Source organism: Haliotis rufescens, unplaced genomic scaffold, assembly GCF_023055435.1.
Source record: "Haliotis rufescens isolate VD_foot unplaced genomic scaffold, xgHalRufe1.0.p SCAF_19, whole genome shotgun sequence".
Lineage (NCBI taxonomy): Eukaryota > Metazoa > Mollusca > Gastropoda > Lepetellida > Haliotidae > Haliotis > Haliotis rufescens.
The window spans coordinates 2,764,849-2,789,380 of NW_025963879.1; the positions used below are offsets into that span (position 1 = coordinate 2,764,849).

The 24,532-nt window shown below is 39.2% G+C and overlaps 1 protein-coding gene across 1 annotated transcript; it reads left to right on the forward strand.

Annotated features, from left to right (window-relative positions):
* The first annotated feature begins 1,046 nt into the window (after nt 1-1,046).
* On the forward strand, nt 1,047-24,348 carry LOC124120835 (nuclear envelope phosphatase-regulatory subunit 1-like). The gene is made up of 6 exons (XM_046483707.2): nt 1,047-1,176; nt 4,479-4,550; nt 9,959-10,032; nt 14,372-14,481; nt 18,423-18,477; nt 22,407-24,348. Exons 1-6 carry the CDS (start codon nt 1,128-1,130, stop codon nt 22,443-22,445), a joined length of 399 nt encoding a protein of 132 aa, XP_046339663.1. The 5' UTR covers nt 1,047-1,127; the 3' UTR covers nt 22,446-24,348.
* The last annotated feature ends 184 nt before the right edge of the window (nt 24,349-24,532 follow it).

A 24,532-nucleotide genomic window follows, 5' to 3' on the forward strand; every position in this document is an offset into this window, starting at 1 on the left:
CCATGTCATCATGTTCTGACGGAGAAAAACTGTCAGTTTAAGACGATTGGCATAGTATATATTAACAAAATTAAGAAAAAGAAAAATCACACAAGACAGATATATTAACGAAGGAATTATTTGTTATGGATATGTAAGAAGTGATTCGTTGAAATGGTTCAATGAGTATTTTATAATTGCGTTAATCCAAACACGTATACACAATCAACAATCTTTGAAAATATCTGTTTTTGACAAGCTGAAGAAACTCCCCAAGTACTTCAGTAAATCGTTCACACGTCTTCAAACTGCATGCAACATATAATTCAACAAGTGCTTCCTGTGCCTATGCTGGAAGTAAGCGTGTTTGTCACTGGAAGCAAGCGTGTCTGTGATTCTCTAAAAAAAACCTTTTTGTTGGTTGGTAGACACAGGTGTTTGGTTGATCGTCAACTGATATGACATTAAGTTATATGTTGTTTATTATGACGATATTTCGACAGAATTCTCACAGCTGAACTATTTGTAAAAATTCAGCGTTAGTTTCGAGGATTAACAAATGACCTTTACAGAGTCAATTGTTTTATACTGAAAATAGTAACAATTCGTGCTAATAAAATCCATATACGAAAAGTAATCGAAAGATTTTTAGGGCTACTTGAGTGTGCAGGGTGACTGATTGGTAGTCAGCTGATACTTGTTATGGTGTATTGTTTGTTGTTGAATTCTGCTATTTCAACCTGCCGTACTTAGCGGATGCAACCAACCATTTCAGTTTCAACGACAAACTGTAATAACCAGACTGCCTGTTAACTGACATCACAATTTTGCAATCTGTCATCATTTATATTGTTTAAGAAGATCATAAGTGTATTCGAATTATTTTTGGAAAATATTTCCGGTATTCGTCTTTTAATATGCCAAAATATTGATGATGAAAAATGTGAATACATCGAGAGATTGAATAATGGGTTTATGTAAATAACGACACTTGGTCATTATTGGGGAATATACAATGTAGCGTAGCGCAACTGAGACCGGGAACCAGGTTTGTTGTGTAGGAAATTAATAGACCAATCAGCTTTCGCGTCTCACGGCGGAGAAGGGAGTTTTCCAGTCGTGTATATTGCACGGCATTGGTCCACTATATGCACGATATCGTGTATACAGACGGTCTGATGGCAGAACAAACGGAAGGTAACAATATTTTGGAGAATAAACGAAGAACGTTCTTCTGAAAATAGTACATGGATATGTTTTTATAGCTTTGGGCCATATTGTAAAAATTGCAATCAAACTATTAACTTCAAATGTATATTTATGCATGTGTAATCTTCAAAAATGTCCCCGAAGGGCAGTGTCAATGTTTTCTTGGTAAAGGATAACTCGAAGACTTATGTTTACACCACCACAAGCGCCACAGGCAACAGTGCATGTTACCGGAAACACGTTTTTTTTCACCCCAATCTAGTAGCAGTAATGATAATGTTACAGCCCTGAACAATAATATATAGTAAATGGGTCGATGTAATGGTGGAAAAAATATCACCCGGCCATATAAGATAATGGGAGATTCCTTTTATTCCTTTTATTGTTGCAAAGTATGCAGACCAGAAATGTACCACTCTGTCAGTCTGTGCGGTTCCTTTCTCCTTTGATAGTCTTGTTATCAAGGCTTCATGTGCAAACACTGTTGTCAATGGATATGATGGAGCACCTTAAGAATACAGTACCACAACTTCTTGTGAGAACGATATCTGCCGTAGGTCACATGTCTCAAAGACAAGCAACCAGTTTTTGTGACAATCTGTCTGACACGAACTCGCAACCTTCGGATTGTTTGTCCGACAGGTACCCGACTGAACTATGTCCACACTGAGAAACTAGAGAAAATTTACCTAGTCATGCCTACACCGTTTCAGAACTGAACGAAAAGGTGATGGACACTTACGAAGGTTACGGGTAGGCATGGTGTCCCGTGACTTTCATCCACAGACACTTACGAGTGATCCTGATGCCATTGGCACACTCGTCCCGTAATCTACAAGATACCAAGTGTTGAGGAATGAGCTGATATGGTGCAAACTGAAAACGGCTCCATGCATCACACGTCAAACTCTGGGGTAACATGGTATTTAATGATTTTTGTGCAGAAAAGTGTGGTAGGGAACACTGTAAGGATAATGGGGATAATAGTAAGGAAGGAGGGAAGAATAACCATGGCTAGTGACGACATGAGGGTGAGTTTGCTTTTGAATCAGTACTGAAAAAATGTAGCGGGTGAAAGTGGCTTGTGTGAATGTTCCAGGAGTTTCCAGCAGCCAAAATATTTGACACTAAACCATTTCATCCTTTTTTCCTCACATTTTTGTGTGAAAAATATTAGGTCCTGCTATAGAATCTATAATAGCCACTAAACGTGTACCTAACCCTAATGATCATAAAGCTAGGGTTGATTGATCGTAAAGGGGATCCAAGGGCTAAGGACCGAGTTCGGGTAATCTATTAGCTACAAAACAGGTACCTAACCCTTATGATAGTAAAGGGGATCCAAGGGCTGAGGATAGAGTTCGGGGTAACCTACCCTAACACCAGAGACATTTGGATGTGTTCAGTGCCAATATAATATACCTAATAAACTGCATTCCGGTGCATAATAATGAAAATTAATGAATCGAAATAATAATGTATCGATATTAGTTCCCATTTATAATCATTTCAGCCTTAGAATTACGAAAAAGACGAAATAACAAATATATTGAAAATAAAAGTGCTTTCATAAGCGCTTGCTATAAAATGCGCCGCTACAGATTATATTTAGTAAACAAATATTCGAAACTCTCAACATCACTGGGCGTATTCAATAACATTTGTGTGTAGAGATGATAGATCACTGGGAGGAGCTTATGCACACTCAATGACCGCCGACGTCACAGAGCATTGTTTTGCCGGTGTGACTGGCAACAAAATACCACAAATTACGTCATAGGGTATTGACATGTGTTTGAAAAGTTTGTGGTTCTGTATTCTAAGGGTAGGCTGATATGATTCACATAAAGCATGATTGAATGTTTGGTATCTCTGCACATTGACAAGGTTTTCGTCGTCAAATGCTACTAGCCTACATATTAGCTCTCCACTGATCAGGTTAGAATACATTTGGAGTATGCCACACTTGTAAGAGCTGACTAATATCATGTCTTGAAGTAAGAGCTTGGTCCCTGCATGTACCTTCTTTATTCATCCTCTTTGGTTGTGTCAAACTTCGGATAACTGGAATGATTTACATAGGTCCTCTCAACTTCGACACAACAGTGTATCATTGTGTGTCACCTTACCCTGACTGCATGGGATGTTGCTCATAATATCAACCACTGGTTCTGTTTCAGTCTTGATTATTACAGGTTGCTATGATAGAGCTGGATATTATGCTGATTGATTATGGCACTATACTAAACACTGTGTCTGATAAACCACGTTCTGGCCAACTAATGTCAATTGAAGTCCCAAGAGATGTTTTGAAAATTTGATAAATTGTAGCATGAGAGAGTCAGTTTAAGGAAACAATGTATAAGCATGTCTAACAAATGTATGTTAAATATTTTGCCTGAATAAAAAATTTCCATTCGCTATATTAACATAATTGAAAGTGGATTAATAATTTTGAATACAATTTTGGAACATTTTGTATATTTTGAAGTATTTATAATTACATGTAATTTCTGTGTATTTGACTCAATAATTTCCTCAAATACTGCATTTTTGATGACTGAGGCGATAAACATGATAAATTACTGACTACAATATTAAGTTTATCCATCTAACCTGAGGGCGGTCGGGTAGCCTAGTGGTTCAAGCGTTCGCTCGTCACGCCGAAGACCCGGGTTCGATTCCCGACATGGGTACAATGTGTGAAGCCCATTTCTGGTGTCCCCAGCCGTGATATTGCTGGAATATTGCTAAAAGCGGCATAAAACCATACTCACTCACTCACCCATCTAACCTGAGCCTTCAGGTTTGCCTGCACTGGATCATGGCTCATGTGGATTCTAATAATGCCAGGGTTAGAAACTAACAGTTTTCGTCTACTAGTTCTTATAATGATAACATATAGCAAAACCCTTAAAAAGGGCAAATTTCTACTAGTCCTTATGATACCTTTACCATTGGGCAGTTTGGCAAGGACTTTCGGACTAGTGCCAATTTCTAACGCTGTAATGCATTCTTTGTACTTTCTTAGATGACACTCACTGCATGGACTATGTAAATGCATAAATTGATAGAAAAAACAACAGTAAGATCATAACTGTATTTGTGTAAAGAAAGTCATGACTCCCAAATATTGAAAATTATCCCACCCACCCAAACTTGTGTCAGATTTAATATATTGCCCTAGCTCAAGAATTCTGACACTTGTATTGTAAAATCAATATGACACATATATAATAATCTCTATAAATGAGCTGGTGTTTTCAAGAAGTGTCGACTTTGTGTTTTAGATTTAAAGGCGTTTGAGAGGAGGCTGACAGAAGTCATAGATAAGCTTCAGCCCGCAGCAAGGTTCTGGAGAAGTAAGTACAGTCTGAGATTGGAGTAATGATGTCGACAGCGATATATGAGAGTGGCTGAAAAGTTCAGAGCCAAACTACAAAGAATGTACAGTACACCCTTAACAGTTCACATGTGTTATGGACAGTACTTTCAAAGCTTACAGGCTGCAAATGAACCAAATACGCAATCAGGAGTTCAAGAGGGGAAGAAAGCCTCGTAGATGATTCAAGGTCAGGAAGACCAACAACTGCCACCACTAAGGTTACTGTTGATAAAATACATGATTTGATCATGGATGATTGCACTTGGACCACATGTCTCGTAGCCAGTACAGTAGGCATCTCCCATCACATTCCTCAGGAATAAACTGAGGGTATGACAAAGAATGGGGTGCAGGCTAAAACGGCACCTCAGCAAAAAGTTGCTGATTTCTCGGGCTAAAAGGACACCTCCTTTTGCAAAACGCCTACTAATTGTTGGGCTAAAACAGCACCTCTATTTTTAAAAACAATAAGAACAATTTATGTAGTGGTATATATGCTTTATTTACATTCTTTATTATGTTATGTTGTAGTATATATGTTTTCCTTGGGTGGGACACCGTCTGTTATCCGAAGAAACATTCTTGTGATGTCGGCTGCCAGCAAAAAGGGGAGATATATGTGAAATAACTATAAAATTACTATTTCTTTCCTACTTACTAAAATAAATATTAAATATAAAGTATACCTGTAGTCCAATTTCTTGACATTTCCGCCAGACTCAGTTTCAGCTTGACATTGACTGATGATTGAGTTACTTTGAGTAAAGGTACTTAAAACTTCAAAGCATGTGATGTTTCAACGATAAGTTTAGTTGCGCCTCCCAGTCAGAGTCGGGGTGTAAATTGGAGTAGAGGCTAATTTCTAATGTAAACTTGTTTTAAGACGATTAACATTTCACAGTTATTTGTGTTTGCAAGTGACCATGTGAGTTTAATTTCATATATTTTACTTCAAAGCATGTAATGTTTTCACAATAAGTTTAGTTGTGCCTTCAAATCAGAGTCGGCGAAAAGAGGCAGGTTTCTAATGTAAACTATTTTTAACATTTCATAGTTATTTGTGTTTGCAAGTGACCATGTGAGTTTTATTTCATGTATTCAGTACCAAGGTAAAAAAATTTATAAGGTGCCGTTTTCGCCAGGCAGTAGTAGCTGTTTTCATTTCAGACGAGGTGCCATTTTCGCCAATAGGTGCCATTTTGCTGAGGGGCCGTTTTAGCTACAACCCCAAAGAATGCAGTGAGCAGTTGTGCGGCATATTTCAAAATCATTTTCAAGCTTCATTAGATTACCATCACATTCCTCTCTTATGGAGAAGTTATAACTTTGTACCTGTTCCCCAAAAGCTAAACCCAACTGTACACAATGTACGCCTGTGGCTTTTACTTCAATAGCTATGAAATGCCTTGAACACCGACTGCTTGATGTCATCAAGAGATTGTTATTTGTCAAAGTTCTGCATATTCTGGAGCTTGGTAATTTGCATATAGGCCCAACAGGGGATGCAACACAGACTCTCCTGCATAAAATCTACAGCCATCTGGTTAACAGTAAATTACATGTAAAAATATTGTTCGATGATTTTTCACCCGCTTTCAATACCATAGAGCATCACAGTCACTTACTTATGCAAAACCTTAACACCATGAGTGTTTAACTCAATGTTGTCAAATGGGTTAAGTCTTTTATTGTAAACAGGCCACAGTTCATCACCATTAACCCGCTCACCTCTTATTTGCACTTGTACAGGGGCCCTCAAGGTCACGTTATCTTGCCCATTTTATTCATTTTGTACACTGATGACTGTATCAGCCGTTTTGTTAATTGTTTTACTGTAAAACTTGCAGATGACGCTGCACTTGCAGGTCTTATCAAAGATTTGAGTACAGAAATTTCTAATTTTATATCCTGGTGTAAGGATGGTTGTCTGTTTTTAAGTATCAAGAACACAAAGGAAATGGTCATAGAGTTTAGGAAAGATAACTCCTGTTATAATCCGCTTGTTAATGATAATGTGGTAATAGAAGTTGTAGATAAGTATAAATATCTGGGCACTGTCATTGATTCAAAACTCACATAGGATGCAAATCAAATATTATCTTGTGCCACATTTAATGCTAATTCGGTTTGTGATGCTCTTATTTATTTGTATGTGTGTTTATCAATAAGCTGAGATCTTGTGCTGATTTAACCCAAATTTCCTTCGGGATAATAAAGTCTCATCTTACAAAGGTTTCATCATCCAAGTTCAATGACTTTACATTGTTTTGAAGCAGTCCCAGCTTACTTTGTTCAGCAATTTGTAACACTGGATGAGTCTTGGATTCACCACTATCAGACAGAGACTAAACAACAGTCAAAGCAGTGGAAACATCTAACGTCTCCTCTGAAGAAGAAGGCAAAGTCTGTTCAGGGTGATGGCTTCGGACAATGCACTTGTGCACGTCTGTTGTCACCATGGCTGCAATGCCTGACTGTGGCTTTGAACTCACTGAATTTCCTCTGTATTAACTAGATTTCCACCAGCAGAATTCCGTGTCTTCCCAAACTTGTGGAGGGTTTTTTTCCATCGCCTTTATAATACTATCACACCAAAGTAGTTCTATCCCGTTCTACCCTAGTAGTAGAACACGTAGTTTGGCGTAAAATACGATGCTAGTTCGTTCATAAGCAGTCCTCAATACATCTATCTCATTCTTACCCAGTCTGCAGTCCGTTTGTATCCAGTTCAGATTGTGTAAAAGTGCCCGTTCACCTCATCCCGACAATGTTTCGAAGCAGTTCAAGCACGTCCATAGCCATTCTGAACCCGTTCTTAACCAGTTCAACCCTGTTCAACCCCGTTCTACCTCAAACACAATATGTCCAAGCCAGTTCTAACTAATTCATGGCCTGACGCCTATTGATACCAAGCTCGTTGTAGCCAGTCTTCATTCAAGTTCAGGGCTCCGAGCTGTACACATCATGCCTTCAAAGAGAAGTCGACCCGATCAGTATGCACACGTACTGAAATTTATGTCCGACTGCACCACGTCGTAACACGTCCCTAGTAGGTTCGAAGTACGGCAATTCCGTTCGTATTATGTCTTTCTTGTTTTAAGTACGTTGTCAATCCAACTAATTGCAGAACGGGATGGACAGGATAAAATTTTGAGCACCCTCCCCGTCTGAGCCCATCCATGAAGTTCGTAAAAAGACTGTCAATAGTTGCTACTGCGTCCACTACGTTCATACACTTGGAGCTTGTTCGACAACATTACTTTTCTCAATGTATTGAGAACTAGTTTGGTGTGATGGGGGTATAACACCAGTGGGACCCAGGCACTCCAGCATGGTTAGCAGAAGACTTCGGATAAAATTACTTTGAAAAATAATAAGCAACCGTCTTATGATACACCAGCCTTGGGTTTTCCTGTCTTATGATACACAAGCCCTGGGTTAACCTGTCTTGTTGTGAATCCTGGGTTGACTCAGTAACAGTTGTGAAGGGTCCCAGGCTCTCATGTTTATACACAATGTGTTCTTATACATTATAAATACATGTATATATATATGTGTGACGTCAGACGGTGAGTGCACGAGGAATGACGTAATACATTGTGCACCTCGGCATGCAGTTATCATATACACGGCGGAACAAGCCGATTAAACTTGGAACGTTTTACAAATTGCAGCGCCATCTGGCGTTCTTTATTGTCCACTGCTTTCGTGCTGAGTGACGTTCTTTATTAAAAACGTCCTTTCGTGCTCACGGACGTTCTTTCGTACACATTGTTCTTTCTTTTCTTATGACGTCTTTTCGTAACATTTGACTATTAATATTGCGTACTTTGTATGTTTAACCCTCGTCTGTTTGTTTTGTATTTTGACCTTTAGTAGTAATATTTAGTTCTTTATTCGTAATATTTGACCTTAATTGCATACTTTTGTCCTTTTTTTAACTTTGTATTTTTGACCGAATATAATTCTGTGAAAGCTTACTGCAAAATTGCTTATAATATCCATCATTGGAGATTGTCAATTATATACTGGCCTCATGTAGCTAGATTACAGGTGAGTGCAACGTTAAGCAACAAAAAATAAAGTTTTTAAAATTAGGATTATCCAAGTGAATTGTTTCCCCTCCCCCGAGTTGTGACAAGTTACCTTACATACTACTATTACCCACAATGTATTTCATGTGAAAATGTACCAAATGGCTTGTTATTTATATGAAGAGGCATGAAATGTCACATTCAATTCTTTATTACATCATGAACTGTGGATGACATCTGCAATTATGCATAGTCATAATGTTGTTTTAAGTCCACTTTTCAAATAATCTTAACAATCAGTAGGCTCGGGTAAGACAATCAGCGCTCAGGTATGATTATGTTTATCATCAAAAACTGGCTCCCACAGGGGATATGGCTTGGGTGAGATCAAGTGATATCGCTGCAATGAAATTGCATCACAATCCTTTGCAGACTATTGTGACATCATTGGTTACCATGACGTGACAATCAAATGACATCACTTATGGCTCTGCTACTGAAGCTGTTAGCAGTACTTTTTACACTTAAGACACAGTTTTTCCACTTTTATCAACTTGTGTTGATATATTTGGTATCAAAAGACACTTGGGTGAGATTCTTCACATCTCAGTTAGACCATCCTTGATTATCAACTTCAAGCGTACTGTATTGCTATTCTATTCTGGGTCTGGTTGGAATGACTCAATGCTGAAAAAGGGATGATGATTGAAACAAGCAGCTATATGATTAGCATTTCCCATCTCACTTACAGCAAGGTGCGGCTGGTAGCAGAAGGACTTCCCACACCCTGCCTTTATACTCAGGAAGACATCTTTTCCAGCCCCATGTTTGTTTAGAGTCTTCTCATTTGTTGTAAACTGAATAACTTATTTACTTTATCAAGGGCTTTATCATGATATGTAAGTAACGTGCTGTGATCAAGCCCTGTGGAGAGCTAGTGATACAGTCACTTTGATGTATAAATATGTATTGCCATGCACCTCACTGTAGCAGTTGTAGTAGCATATCTAAATGATTATGCAAAACAATATGTAAAGCGCCCCAAATGGCTCGCTTTAGCCAAATCTGTTCTGATTTCAGGGTAAGAGCGTTTGTTAATAAACAAGAGGCAGTCTGGTCACATGATATGCAAATGAGCCTGTAGCAGTGGTGTTATGCAAAGTCACCACTGCACCGGAGTGTGCTTCTAAACAAGGTTGTGGAACAAAACATATTAAGAAATAATATGTATTGTAATGACAAGAAGTGTATTGGTACCTACATCATGTTGTAATGTTAAAGGTGCCTGTGACTAGCCTTACTGTAGTCCCATTGACTATACTGAATCATTGATGGTCATTGTGTGTTTCAGTCATCCTGATCTTCATCTCCGTGTGTACAGCAGTAGGGGCATGGACGTGGCTCTGGGACCCCCTCACACCTCAGGTGGGCACTGGCACTTACAGGGGAACAGGGGATGTTGGTGTTGGCAGCAATGTCACAACTACTGGGCTGTAATTGATGATAACAGTGTCAGCTTGTCCTCAGACTGGCAAAATCTAAACAAATGGAGTTGAAGGCAAACTTGTCCAAAAGTTTATAGCACAATATTGCCAACCTTGTGAGAATCAGAACAGGTCCCACGTACCCCATAGATGTCCCAAGTACCCCATAGATGTCCCAAGTACCTCATAGTTGTCCCAAGTACCCCATAGTTGTCCCAAGTACCCCATAGCTGTCCCAAGTAACCCATAGATGTCCCAAGTACCCCATAGCTGTCCCAAGTAACCCATAGATGTCCCAAGTACCCCATAGTTGTCCCAAGTACCCCATAGTTGTCCCAAGTACCCCATAGCTTTCCCAAGTACCTCATAGTTGTCCCAAGTAACCCATAGTTGTCCCAAGTACCTCATAGCTTTCCCAAGTACCTCATAGTTTTCCCAAGTACCCCATAGTTGTCCCAAGTACCCCATAGATGTCCCAAGTACCTCATAGTTGTCCCAAGTACCTCATAGCTTTCCCAAGTACTTCATAGTTTTCCCAAGTAACCCATAGTTGTCCCAAGTACCCCATAGCTGTCCCAAGTACCCCATAGCTTTCCCAAGTACCCCATAGTTGTCCCAAGTACCCCATAGTTGTCCCAAGTACCCCATAGTTGTCCCAAGTAACCCATAGTTGTCCCAAGTAACCCATAGTTGTCCCAAGTACCCCATAGCTTTCCCAAGTACCCCATAGTTGTCCCAAGTACCCCATAGCTGTCCCAAGTACCCCATAGTTGTCCCAAGTACCCCATAGTTGTCCCACGTACCCCATAGTTGTCCCAAGTACCCCATAGCTGTCCCAAGTACCTCATAGCTTTCCCAAGTACCCCATAGCTGTCCCAAGTACCCCATAGTTGTCCCAAGTAACCCATAGTTGTCCCAAGTACCCCATAGCTTTCCCAAGTACCCCATAGCTGTCCCAAGTAACCCATAGTTGTCCCACGTACCCCATAGCTTTCCCAAGTACCTCATAGTTGTCTCACGTACCCCATAGTTGTCCCAAGTCGCCCATAGTTGTCCCAAGTACCCCATAGTTGTCCCAAGTACCTCATAGTTGTCCCAAGTAACCCATAGTTGTCCCACGTACCTCATAGTTGTCCCAAGTACCCCATAGTTGTCCCAAGTACCTCATAGTTGTCCCAAGTACCCCATAGTTGTCCCAAGTACCTCATAGTTGTCCCAAGTAACCCATAGTTGTCCCACGTACCTCATAGTTGTCCCAAGTACCTCATAGTTGTCCCAAGTACCCCATAGTTGTCCCACGTACCTCATAGTTGTCCCAAGTACCTCATAGTTGTCCCACGTACCCCATAGTTGTCCCACGTACCTCATAGTTGTCCCACGTACCCCATAGTTGTCCCAAGTACCTCATAGTTGTCTCACGTACCCCATAGTTGTCCCAAGTACCCCATAGTTGTCCCAAGTACCCCATAGTTGTCCCAAGTACCTCATAGTTGTCCCAAGTACCCCATAGTTGTCTCACGTACCCCATAGTTGTCCCAAGTAACCCATAGTTGTCTCACGTACCCCATAGTTGTCCCAAGTACCCCATAGTTGTCCCAAGTACCTCATAGCTTTCCCAAGTACCTCATAGTTGTCCCAAGTACCCCATAGTTGTCCCAAGTACCCCATAGTTGTCCCAAGTACCTCATAGTTGTCCCACGTACCCCATAGTTGTCCCACGTACCCCATAGTTGTCCCAAGTACCCCATAGTTGTCCCAAGTACCCCATAGTTGTCCCAAGTACCCCATAGATGTCCCAAGTACCCCATAGTTGTCCCAAGTACCCCATAGTTGTCCCAAGTACCCCATAGTTGTCCCAAGTACCCCATAGTTGTCCCAAGTACCCCATAGTTGTCCCAAGTACCCCATAGTTGTCCCAAGTACCTCATAGCTTTCCCAAGTACCTCATAGTTGTCCCAAGTACCCCATAGTTGTCCCAAGTACCCCATAGTTGTCCCAAGTACCCCATAGCTGTCCCAAGTAACCCATAGTTGTCCCACGTACCCCATAGTTGTCCCAAGTACCCCATAGATGTCCCACGTACCTCATAGTTGTCCCAAGTACCTCATAGCTTTCCCAAGTACTTCATAGTTTTCCCAAGTACCCCATAGCTGTCCCATGTACCCCATAGCTGTCCCAAGTAACCCATAGTTGTCCCAAGTACCCCATAGTTGTCCCAAGTACCCCATAGATGTCCCACGTACCTCATAGTTGTCCCAAGTACCTCATAGCTTTCCCAAGTACTTCATAGTTTTCCCAAGTACCCAATAGCTGTCCCAAGTACCCCATAGATGTCCCACGTACCTCATAGTTGTCCCAAGTACCTCATAGCTTTCCCAAGTACTTCATAGTTTTCCCAAGTACCCCATAGCTGTCCCAAGTAACCCATAGTTTTCCAAAGTACCTCATAGTTGTCCCAAGTAACCCATAGATGTCCCAAGTACCTCATAGTTGTCCCAAGTACCTCATAGTTGTCCCAAGTACCTCATAGTTGTCCCAAGTAACCCATAGCTGTCCCAAGTAACCCATAGTTTTCCCAAGTACCTCATAGTTGTCCCAAGTAACCCATAGATGTCCCAAGTACCTCATAGTTGTCCAAAGTACCTCATAGTTGTCCCAAGTACCTCATAGTTGTCCCAAGTAACCCATAGTTGTCCCAAGTAACCCATAGTTGTCCCACGTACCCCATAGCTGTCCCAAGTACCCCATAGTTGTCCCAAGTACCCCATAGTTGTCCCAAGTACCCCATAGTTGTCCCAAGTACCTCATAGTTGTCCCAAGTACCTCATAGTTGTCCCAAGTACCCCATAGTTGTCCCAAGTACCTCATAGTTGTCCCAAGTAACCCATAGTTGTCCCAAGTACCCCATAGTTGTCCCACGTACCCCATAGTTGTCCCAAGTACACCATAGTTGTCCCAAGTAGCCCATAGTTGTCCCAAGTACCCCATAGTTGTCCCAAGTAACCCATAGTTGTCCCAAGTACCTCATAGTTGTCCCAAGTACCCCATAGTTGTCCCAAGTACCCCATAGTTGTCCCAAGTACCCCATAGTTGTCCCAAGTAACCCATAGTTGTCCCAAGTACCTCATAGTTGTCCCAAGTACCCCATAGTTGTCCCAAGTAACCCATAGTTGTCCCAAGTACCCCATAGTTGTCCCACGTACCCCATAGTTGTCCCAAGTAACCCATAGTTGTCCCAAGTACCCCATAGTTGTCCCAAGTACCCCATAGTTGTCCCAAGTACCCCATAGTTGTCCCAAGTACCCCATAGTTTTCCCAAGTACCCCATAGCTGTCCCAAGTACTTCATAGTTGTCCCAAGTACCTCATAGCTTTCCCAAGTACCCCATAGTTGTCCCAAGTAGCCCATAGGTATCGGTTACCCAGTATGATGTACATTGTTGCAGGTATCGGTTACCCAGTATGTTGTACATTGTTAGAGGTATAAGTTACCCAGTATGTTGTACATTGTTTCAGGTATCAGTTACCCAGTATGTTGTACATTGTTGCAGGTATCAGTTACCCAGTACATTGAAATTTGTTGCAGTTATCAGTTACTCAGTCTGTTGTACATTGTTGCAGATATTGGTTACCCAGTATGTTGTACATTGTTACAGGTATAAGTTACCCAGTATGTTGTACATTGTTTCAGGTATCGGTTACCCAGTATGATGTACATTGTTTCAGGTGTCGGTTACCCAGTATGATGTACATTGTTGCAGGTATCGGGTACCCAGTATGATGTACAATGTTTCAGGTATCAGTGACCCAGTATGATGTACATTGTTGCAGGTATCAGTTACCCAGTATGATGTACATTGTTTCAGGTATCAGTTACCCAGTATGATGTACATTGTTGCAGGTATCAGTTACCCAGTATGATGTACATTGTTTCAGGTATCAGTTACCCAGTATGATGTACATTGTTTCAGGTATCAGTTACGCAGTATGATATACATTGTTGCAGGTATCAGTTACCCAGTATGATGTACATTGTTTCAGGTATCAGTTACCCAGTATGATGTACATTGTTTCAGGTATCAATTACCCAGTATGATGTACATTGTTTCAGGTATCAGTTACCCAGTATGATGTACATTGTTGCAGGTATCAGTTACCCAGTATGATGTACATTGTTGCAGGTATCGGTTACCCAGTATGTTGTACATTGTTGCATGTATCAGTTACCCAGTACCTTGTACATTGTTGCAGGTATCGTTCATATTGTACATTATGTTCCAGGTATCGTTCACCCAGTCTCTGCTGAACCACCCATTCTTCACCATCAGCTGCCTCATCCTCGTCATGCTCTTCCTCTGGGGCATCCACAAGCGAGTGGTGGCACCATCAATGTATCCTTCAGCTAGCTCATGGCTTATTATAGGGTTTTTGGGGTAGGAAAAATCATTACCCGTTTTGGACTCGTGTATCGTGATATGTAAATTGATACAACATTCACCATATTTATCAACAACAAATCTGCTTGTTGCTTGTATCAATTGCCTACAAAATAAAGTTGCAAACTCAAACAGGACACCAAATATTCCCACAAAAGACAATGTCAACTAGCACACACTGCTGACAAAGTCAAAGGCTTAGCAAAACGAAGGGAGGCAACTCAGGCTAAATAGTTCATGCAAGGGAAGTAATATGCACAGATAAAACATAAGTTGTTTTGTCTTGTCTGTGTTTAATTGAATATGATTTATAAAGTCCCAAATGGCAAGTATAAAGGTCACATTACCTTTTTTAGGTTTTTATCTTTAAATCAAACACACTATAAACTTCAAACTTGGTTGTCAGTTTAGTTAATAAACTATACAAGTCACAAAATATGTTTTGATTTCTAAACACCGTTTTACTGGGTTTAAGACAAGTATAAAAAAGTTAACATTGCCAAAGCTCTACTAATAATTTCTGATTTGTTTTACTGTAAGGAATGACTTAATTAAATTATCATAAAGACAAGCACATGAAAACCTCGCAAGTAACTTTTGACATTAGGGGAGTACATGATTCATTATGATTGACACTAATTTTTAAGAGAAATACTGTTATATTTGTTATAATTTGAGAAACTGAGACGCATTGGGATTTGAACGGTTTTGATTACAGGTTACAGCAAGACATTTCCTGTCTTCTGCCATGTTGATAATAATTATAACATGAAAATGTATGTGACTAATGTATTTGTTGGGTTATGTGTAATGTTACCCGTTTGGTATAAAACATAACTTGCAGTCTTTGGTGGAAATCGCCTTTCCTCTCTGATGTCAATACCCATTGCAGAGATTTATACAGGCACTAAGTAAAAGGGGCATAACTCTGCTAAGCTTAACTGAAGATCATTGGATTTTTTTAATATGCTTGGGATCACAACAATATATTTTTGTATTGTATTGTCACCATGCTATCCCGACGCAAATGTCAACATTGCAACCATATTCATTATGGTCTTTTCAAAAATCATAAGACATCTTGAAATGGTAGTATATTTAAGAAAACTTGAATGTATGACCCTCTAAAACATGCCCTCTCACTAACTGTGTAAGTCTCATCGTAAAATTTTAAGAAATGAAGAAAATTTGAATACTTTTATGTCATAACCTCATAAGATAAAAATTTATTGCATAAAATTTTATTTCGAGCTATGTAAGAAATACCGTGAATAAACATAAAATGAAAATATTTCAAAACATAACATTATATTTTTTTAACAGACATGCTTGTATTTCTACATTATTATATAACTATATCAGGAATTTCTTTCTCCAAAAACATCCTTTTTGTTCGCCTATAGTTATCATTAAAATTAAAGCATTATCAATTTTCTTCACATGTTCGGTTTATTTTAATTAGAAATAAAACAAAATGTTTTTTCATTAACCTGTTTATATGAAATTACCAGGATGAACTTACTCTGTGAAACAAAGTTCTAGAGAAGAGTAGGTTATCATAAGATTCATTACTTCTGTTGCATGTGATATTAAATTCTTGTAGTATACTTTTGTATAATCAGCGTTCAATCAGCAAACAAGTGTTGCTTTCGTATTCACACTAGAGTGGATTCTTTTGATTTTGTCTATACAATTTTTGTGACATTTGTCATTTAGTTCTGAAAAATGTAGAATTTAGGGATGCATGAGCAGCCGGTGAGTGTGATTATATGTGATGTAATAAGGATCCAATTACCAGCTTATGACCAGTTTAAACGTGACTTCGTACATGCTATCCAGTATTGAAGAAAGTTCACTTCTGTGTTAATATTTAGGTCTTTTCTGAAACCATCTAAACAAATTTCTGTTTTTTATCTGTGATTTGGCAGAATGATTGTTGGTGTCTTGAAAAAACACAGACACGTGTGATCTTTTATCAGGGAAATGTCAGAACTAGAGATATTTATGGTGTACCTAATGTTGAGAAATTGTTTGCTGTGTTTTGCATTGCCCAAAATGACTGTCAGTGATAGAACAGAACAGATGAAGTGTTGCTCTGTCCACAATTGGGAAGTAGGTATTGGACTTTTGCTCAACTTCAAATTGAGGAGGTCTTGAATAAAGGCAATCGATTTAACCTGCACCAGTGGCATGTTGACATGAAAAGCTAGTTGCACCAGACAATACCAGGTGGCACCCAGGACCCATCAAGTTATCAAAGTTGAAACATTGATGCCTACACTAGTCTAAGTATATACAATCTCAGATGTTGACGACTGGCATGATTTTAATACAGTTAGTACTTACGGTTGCAGTGCTTATTTGGCACTGTCATCAATGACAAGCATCATATAATGCAGGGCCCGATTTAAAGACATTCATTTAACTTGCACCAGTCGTATGTTGACATGACAAGCTAGTTGCACAAGACAACTAGGTTGCACCAAAGTTGAAACATAGATGCATAAATTAATCTAAATAAATAAAATCTCAAATCTCTGATGACTGTCTTGATTTTACATAAATTAAGGAGGTATTGCGGTAACATAAGAGGAACATAGTCTATGTACATAATCTTGCAGCACCCAAGAAACATGACAAATCACACATAACACAGGAATTACTGATGTAGTGTGCTACATGAAGCTTAAAGGTATTGAGTGTGTTGGATGTTGTGTGGAAAAGTAATGGATAGTCAAACACGCTGGTGCTGGTGTTATGGAGCTAAATCTGACCCGGACTTCCAGGGGATTAACTTCTGGTCCTTTGGCCAGTCTCAAGCATATATAACCAAGGGCCTACTGTTGTTTAAAGTCAGGGGCCCCTTCTTTTGTATCATGTATATGGTACTACACAGTATATATTTTTGGAAAGCTAGATCTATCGTTCACTTCCTGGGTTCTTTCTGTTGTGAGATACGCAGGTTACTGTATATCCTTGTCATTTAGTAAGTTCTGTAATACCCAATAATCAACAACTGCTTGCACCCTATTACAGTTATTTCAAACAGTGTGTGTAAAATTATTTGAATATCCAATTTTGGGTTTTTTAAACAAAAATATACTATTAATTGTTTGAATTCAATATAACACATTTTTGGATGCATTTTATGTTCACTAAGACTAGAAATATCAGAAACAAAAACTGCAGACATGGGCGTTTGAACACATTGCATGAACCAAGGCAGCTACAGTAAGGGAGGTAACTCTGCTTGTCTCGGCACCAGCCATGTCACACAAATGCTTCCATCTGGGCCTACATCATCATAATTTATCTGAGACTGGTGGATGAATGCACTGGTGTGTCTCCAGGCCCATTATGCAGGAGCAGGCAGACAGCCCTAGCCATGCTGACAGCTTGTCCTGTGTCAGTCTGCACATACACACACACATAACTTTGGCGTTTCCACTGACTGCCTTTCTTGTTCAGCTTGTGTAGACTGCTTATTGTGCATGCATTTATAATTACGGATAATTTGAATGGTTGTTTATGTTAATCTTGTGTATGTATATTTATGACATACAATGTATAGTTTACTTACTGGTAATTTTTTTGTAATTCACATAAGTATCTTTTGGGGGGCATTATTTATGTTATTATTTTTACAGGAATGTTTTTTATGACAGGTATTTTTTTCCTTATATATATATTTAAGCCATACACAGATGTTTCCTGTCAACAAAATCATTTTGCAAGTTGATATTTTATTTTCAGTTTAAATAATTTAAATTGCTTGGTACCTATATATTATTTTGTTTGAATTTTGTTATTTGATGTATTTATATTAAAGTGAATTTCAGGTTGAGGAAATATTTTTGGTAATTGAGAACACATGTTAATTTCCTTAACTTTCACAGAATTGCTTCCAGATGCCGGCAAGTCCTGGGAGATTATAACATGTCCTGTGATGACGTAAGACTTTTCACCTTTCTTCTCAGTGTCAGTTATGGATGTTGCCTTCACAGTATAGTGTTCTCTGTCTGTGGTTATGCTGTACAGAGAGGAAGCATTAGGAAGGGAAATAAGTGGGTTTTTTAAGAATTGGTTTACAGATCCTCCGACCTTAATTTCACAAATGTGGAATGAAGTTAAAGTTTTGGGAAGAATCAGTTTTGCAAAATCTGTTAACTGGAAAGAAATTTGCTGTATGCCAGTATGGTCAGTGTGTTGAAGTAATCCTTTGGCTAAGATTTGTTTGTCCTTTATTTCCCCTATCAATATCTTTGTGGAATCAATCAGAGAAAAAGATGAATTTTGTTTTTATTTCGGTCAACAACACTATGGCTTTGCAAAGAAAGATCTGGAAAAAACTAATAAAACAGAGGCCTAAATACAATTGTGTAAATAATTTTTATTCTCACAGGAATAGAATGATAGGCATTCAAGTTTATTTTCCAATATTTAAATTATGCTAATTAAGGAGTTGGAATGGAAATTCACTAAACAGCATCAACTAATTATTGAGCAATAAACATTTTTTTTCAGAATATTTTTCACCATTGTTATTGTTTGTATAGCAATGGACATGAAATACATTCTAATGTAGACACTGCAATGGGACAGTTACCTGGTTCTGGGTTTATGTCAAATATGAAACAGAAACAACAATACCGGTACTCAGAACTCAACCATCATGTCTCCAGGAATGAAATAGGAGCCATTTTAAGTGAAAGTGTGCTTTGTCCAGTATGTCTACATAACAACAGTACCTTTATAAAAAACTGTTCCCATTTTATGTATCAAGGAACTCTGTTATTACGGGTTGTGTCATGACTTGCATACCTTACCATCACAATAAAAACAACATGTTAGATCTGATTGCATAATACTATTAGCATGATTTAAACAAGCTTAAATAAACCAGTCATCTTAAACGGAAACAACACTCTAACTCTCAGTTGTCTAGCTGGTGCCATTTTAACTATCCTGCATAATCACCAGATACCAATTATCATCAGTGACCTAACAAACTGGGCTTCGGACATGCAAGGGAGGACCTCGTTGACAGAGGTGGAATCCCCTTGAATCCTTGGATTTGATTGGATGATGCTTACTAAAACCTTTCACCTGGCAAATTTCCTGCCTCTGAGGGTGTCAAGGATATATAGCAGTGGTTCACATTTGGAATTTCTCGTGTTTGCGGTAATTATTTAATCTAAGATTGGGTTATAAATCCAGGTCTGATGTGGTTAATGTATTGCATATTATGTAGTATGCACGTGGCAGTGCAGCAATGGAGGAATTGTTGGTTGAGTTGCAAAAAAATTGAGCAAAGGATAAACCGTTAATATGTTGACGTTAATATGTTGATGTTAATATGTTGATTAATTACTGTAATCTTGCACAGTGGTTTTGTCAAAAGTAAGTGTTTATGTATGTAGGTTTACTGCAGCAGACAGAATACACACATATCTGCCTATGTAAAAACTACATACTTTGTTCAAAGGATTAGTCGATAATACCACGATTGATTGCTCATTGTTATCTACCTCAAGGGATATTTTAACATCATGAAAGACATATAGACATCATGAAATTAGTAGTCACATGTGCTATCTCAGCTGACCAATGAGACTGGACACCTATTTGAAACACCTGAAACAAACTTATGTGATCAGTTGAGAGATGAACACGGGATACTATGTCCTGAAACACTCTATATATTCAAGAAGTAAACGACGAGTGGGAGTTGTTTATCATAGAATGAAACACTGCAGCCCCGAGTGTTTTTTTTATCTCCCTGTAGTGTATAATTGTATGATAAACAACAAGTGGTTTATTCTCCCTGCAGTGTTTTATTGTACAATAAACAATATTGACGGATATTTTCCTTGAACAAGGTGACTTCCTGATTTTATACCTATACATATTTTGGTTGTAATTACAATATTCACTGGGGGCACGGGTGGCCCAGTCGTCTAAGGCGCCGCGATTCGCTGTGCAGAGTTGCGTCCCTTGGGCACGCCAGAAACCTATGATTGTGGGTTCGAATCCCAGTACGCCCCAATTATGTTTCTAGGTTTGTCAGCACCAAAACCCGTGCTCGTGGGTTTCACCGAAGTGGTAAACGTCTGAGACCTGCATCACTTCGGGCTTTCCTCCCACATTAAGCTGACACGCCGTGATATAACTCGAATACTGTTAAAAGCGGCGTTAAACCCAACTCACTCACTCACTACAATATTCATTATTTAATTTTTATTCATTTGCTGTAGCAAGAATGCAGGAGGCCTCTATGTTGACTGGTCAGATTGTTCCAAAACCAGTTGTTCAAAAGTGCTACGCTTATGGTTATTATTATTTTACACATATATAGTAAAAGCTGCCACTAAATAACTTGATATTTGATTATTTTTTTTCTGATGAAATAGTAGTTTCAGGTGCAATTCTTCCAATTATTGCATAAAAGCATTTAAATTCTTTTAAGTTTTATATATATATTTTTTCTTTGACCCGTGAAGATTCCGGGGTAGAATAGGTCTTCAGCAACCCATGTTTGCCGTAAAAGGTGACTATGCTTGTCGTAAAAGGCGACTAAGGGGATCGTGTGGTCAGACTCGCTGACTTGGTTGATGCATGTCATCGATCCTAATTGCGTGGATCGATGCTCATGATATTAATCACTGGATTGTCTGGTCCAGACTCGATTATTTACAGACCGCCCTCATATAGCTGGAATATTGCTGAGTGCGGCGTTAATCAACAAACCAACCAATCTTTCCTTCTTTATTCATCTCAGCGGGTACAGCATATATATACATGTCATGTCAATAAAATTGTGATTTGAAAGTTCACCTGATGCGACCTGTGGATTGGTCCTCAGATGTTCATGCAGAGAGGTGTGGTATCAGATCCAAGATCTGATTTTACTGAGATTGACTTACAAATGTGCTATAGACAATAAGGAAAGAGGAAGTTGATAATTCTTTCTTTATGATTGCAATGAGCGTTGGCACAGTTATGACACAAAGCTGTAGGATGCCTCGTGACCTCTCTTTATTATTTATGCTGTATTGCAATGTAAATGTCAGTCATGCTGTGACATCCTCAATCCACAAGGAACAACTACCACAAAATTCTTTTGTTGAAGAATGTTATTTCTAGATGTTGGTATGTACAGCTGTGCATCCTGTTGTTTAAAACTTCCTTGTCTGATTAAATTAACGTTATATTTAACCAGAATCGCTCAGTACTACCAAGCAATTAACAGAAAGGAAACATGTTAAGGTGGAAAATATTTTTCTGTTTGGCTTCACAAGAACATGAAGAAGCCTGATGGTACCAAACACACCGAGAAGCAGTTAAGGCAGCTACCGCTACATTGTTGTGATGACAATTATTGACCAGGACAGGCTCACTCCCAACACTGTGCACACATATTTGAAACTTTTGGATGAAAATCTAATAATTAGTGTTTCACGGCCTTACGAGCACATGTCGTCTATTGAACTCTTTTCAAGTGTTGTTTTTTTTCACCAAATGACAAGCAATATTTACCATCTGTTGTCATTGATGTGATTCAAAATATTAATTGTTGCCATAAGAGTTTGCTTAAACAGTGACTAGATGATTACATGTGTGTCAGTGTACTCTGATGTTGTTTCTTATGCTATCAGGTCTTGCCTGGATCATTTCCAAACTGAAATAGTATTTCTACATATGTGTGCATATATGAAGTCATTTTGTGAACGAATCTGATGGCTTATGCTTTGATCATTGAAAACATTGTGGCCTCAACAGAAAATCCCTGCTTGAGCTTTAGTATGCTTCATGTAGCCCGCAAGTGAAAATGAAATAAATCCAATTTAATACTAATTATTGTCTATGTTTTTACCTTGCAGACAGGAAAGCTTATTTTGAAGCCTAGGCCATCAACCTGACATAAAGACCTCGCCTAGAGCCAGTGAAGGACTTTCAGTGCAGTACATGTATTATCAGTGCATATCACATCCCTTGCCTGCAGCCAGCATCCATGTCCGGGGCCCATCAACATGAAGTACCTGGCCCTGATTGAGGATACTGAAGCAGCAAGATGAAGGATGATCAGCATCAGTTAACCAGCTGTGTAATTGTTAACTAGGGGGGCAGTTTGTATGGACATTTTAGATTGAATGTGATTGAATGTCCCCTTCATATCTGTATGGACTTGGAGAGGACGCATCACCGTGTTGTGTGGAAACTGAACTGGTTAATATTGGTGGGCAACCAAGTGTGAGGCCATCATGAATCATGAGAAGTGGAATATACACGTATATGTGTTTGGATTTACAGCTCATCATGACATGAGTCATACTGTCATTAGTATTCTTTCAATAAATGAAATGACCTGAAATTAAACCAACTGATAGATCCAGAGAAGGCTGAGTTAGGGACATAACACACACTATGTACTGGTACATGACCTAGCCACGGCATGAGCTAGCAGCATAACACACACTATGTACATGATCTAGCCACAGCATGAGTTAGGGACATAACACACACTATGTACATGATCTAGCCACAGCATGAGTTAGGGACATAACACACACTATGTACATGATCTAGCCACGGCATGAGTTAGGGACATAACACACACTAGGTACATGATCTAGCCACAGCATGAGTTAGGGACATAACACACACTAGGTACATGATCTAGCCACAGCATGAGTTAGGGACATAACACACACTATGTACATGATCTAGCCACAGCATGAGTGAGGGACATAACACACACTATGTACATGATCTAGCCACAGCATGAGTTAGGGACATAACACACACTAGGTACATGATCTAGCCACAGTATGAGTTAGGGACATAACACACACTATGTACATGATCTAGCCACAGCATGAGTTAGGGACATAACACACACTATGTACATGATCTAGCCACGGCATGAGTTAGGGACATAACACACACTAGGTACATGATCTAGCCACAGCATGAGTTAGGGACATAACACACACTAGGTACATGATCTAGCCACAGCATGAGTTAGGGACATAACACACACTAGGTACATGATCTAGCCACAGCATGAGTTAGGGACATAACACTATGCGTATCCAGACACTTACAACAGAAGCAGGATGTGCCATTGTGCACCAAAAAGGGAATGACTGTTTGATATTCTTATGGGAGGTGGACTTGGATTTTGCATATGTCAACCAAATATTTTATATTTTTCAGCCACAGCTGTAAAACCAGATTAAAAAAATTTAAACTATGAGCCTAATTATTTTTTTGCAATCTGGGACAATATATTATTTTTCTTATAACCCCCCAAATATCTAAAGGTTGGTCCTTAATGGTATGAACATTTTAAGATGTATCAGTTTGTATGTCGTATCCCTTTGTAATGTAATATCTGCACAGCATAAGTTGTGTTAGTGTGGCACTGTGTGTCATGCTTATTGGATGATGGATGTATGATGAGGAATTCAGCATTGCATCCTAATGCAGTTCTTCTGTGTATTTACAGTGTGTGTGGGATACTAAGGGGTGCTTTCAGTCTAATAGTCTGTCTGGTAAATGTGAGATCCACATCTACATTTGCTTCCTCTTCATGTACAAGTCTGCAGTCCGAGCTAGATATAGGCTCCATCAACAGAAGCTTTCTGCCCTATTCACACCTAGTCCACAAGGGTAAGACTCAAGTTTCGGCCGATGGATGGTAGCAGCCTGTACAATTGAACTAAACCTCACAATTTCTGAAAATTAGACTAACCCCTTCATTTCAGTCATGCATCATTTGACATCTCAGAGAATTAAATAAAAAAAAATGTACATACTTCATGTGAAATGTGTTTCTATTTTTTTTGTATCACTGTTGCTGGCTAATCTTGCTGAAATCGTATCTTTTACTCAGATTTGATACCTCTCTGTTTGAAGATCTGAGAACACTTCCAAATAATAGGGGGCATGGGTGGCCCAGTCTTCACTGTGCAGAGTTATGTCCCTTGGGCGTGCCAGAAACCTA

Bases quoted from the DNA above. Each gene is read 5' to 3' on its own strand.
- LOC124120835 (XM_046483707.2), top strand. From the start codon at position 1,128: ATGCACGATATCGTGTATACAGACGGTCTGATGGCAGAACAAACGGAA. The intron at 10,033-14,371 runs GTGGGCACTGGC...ATTATGTTCCAG, and splicing joins GGGACCCCCTCACACCTCAG to GTATCGTTCACCCAGTCTCT. The intron at 14,482-18,422 runs GTATCCTTCAGC...TAACTTTCACAG, and splicing joins CGAGTGGTGGCACCATCAAT to AATTGCTTCCAGATGCCGGC.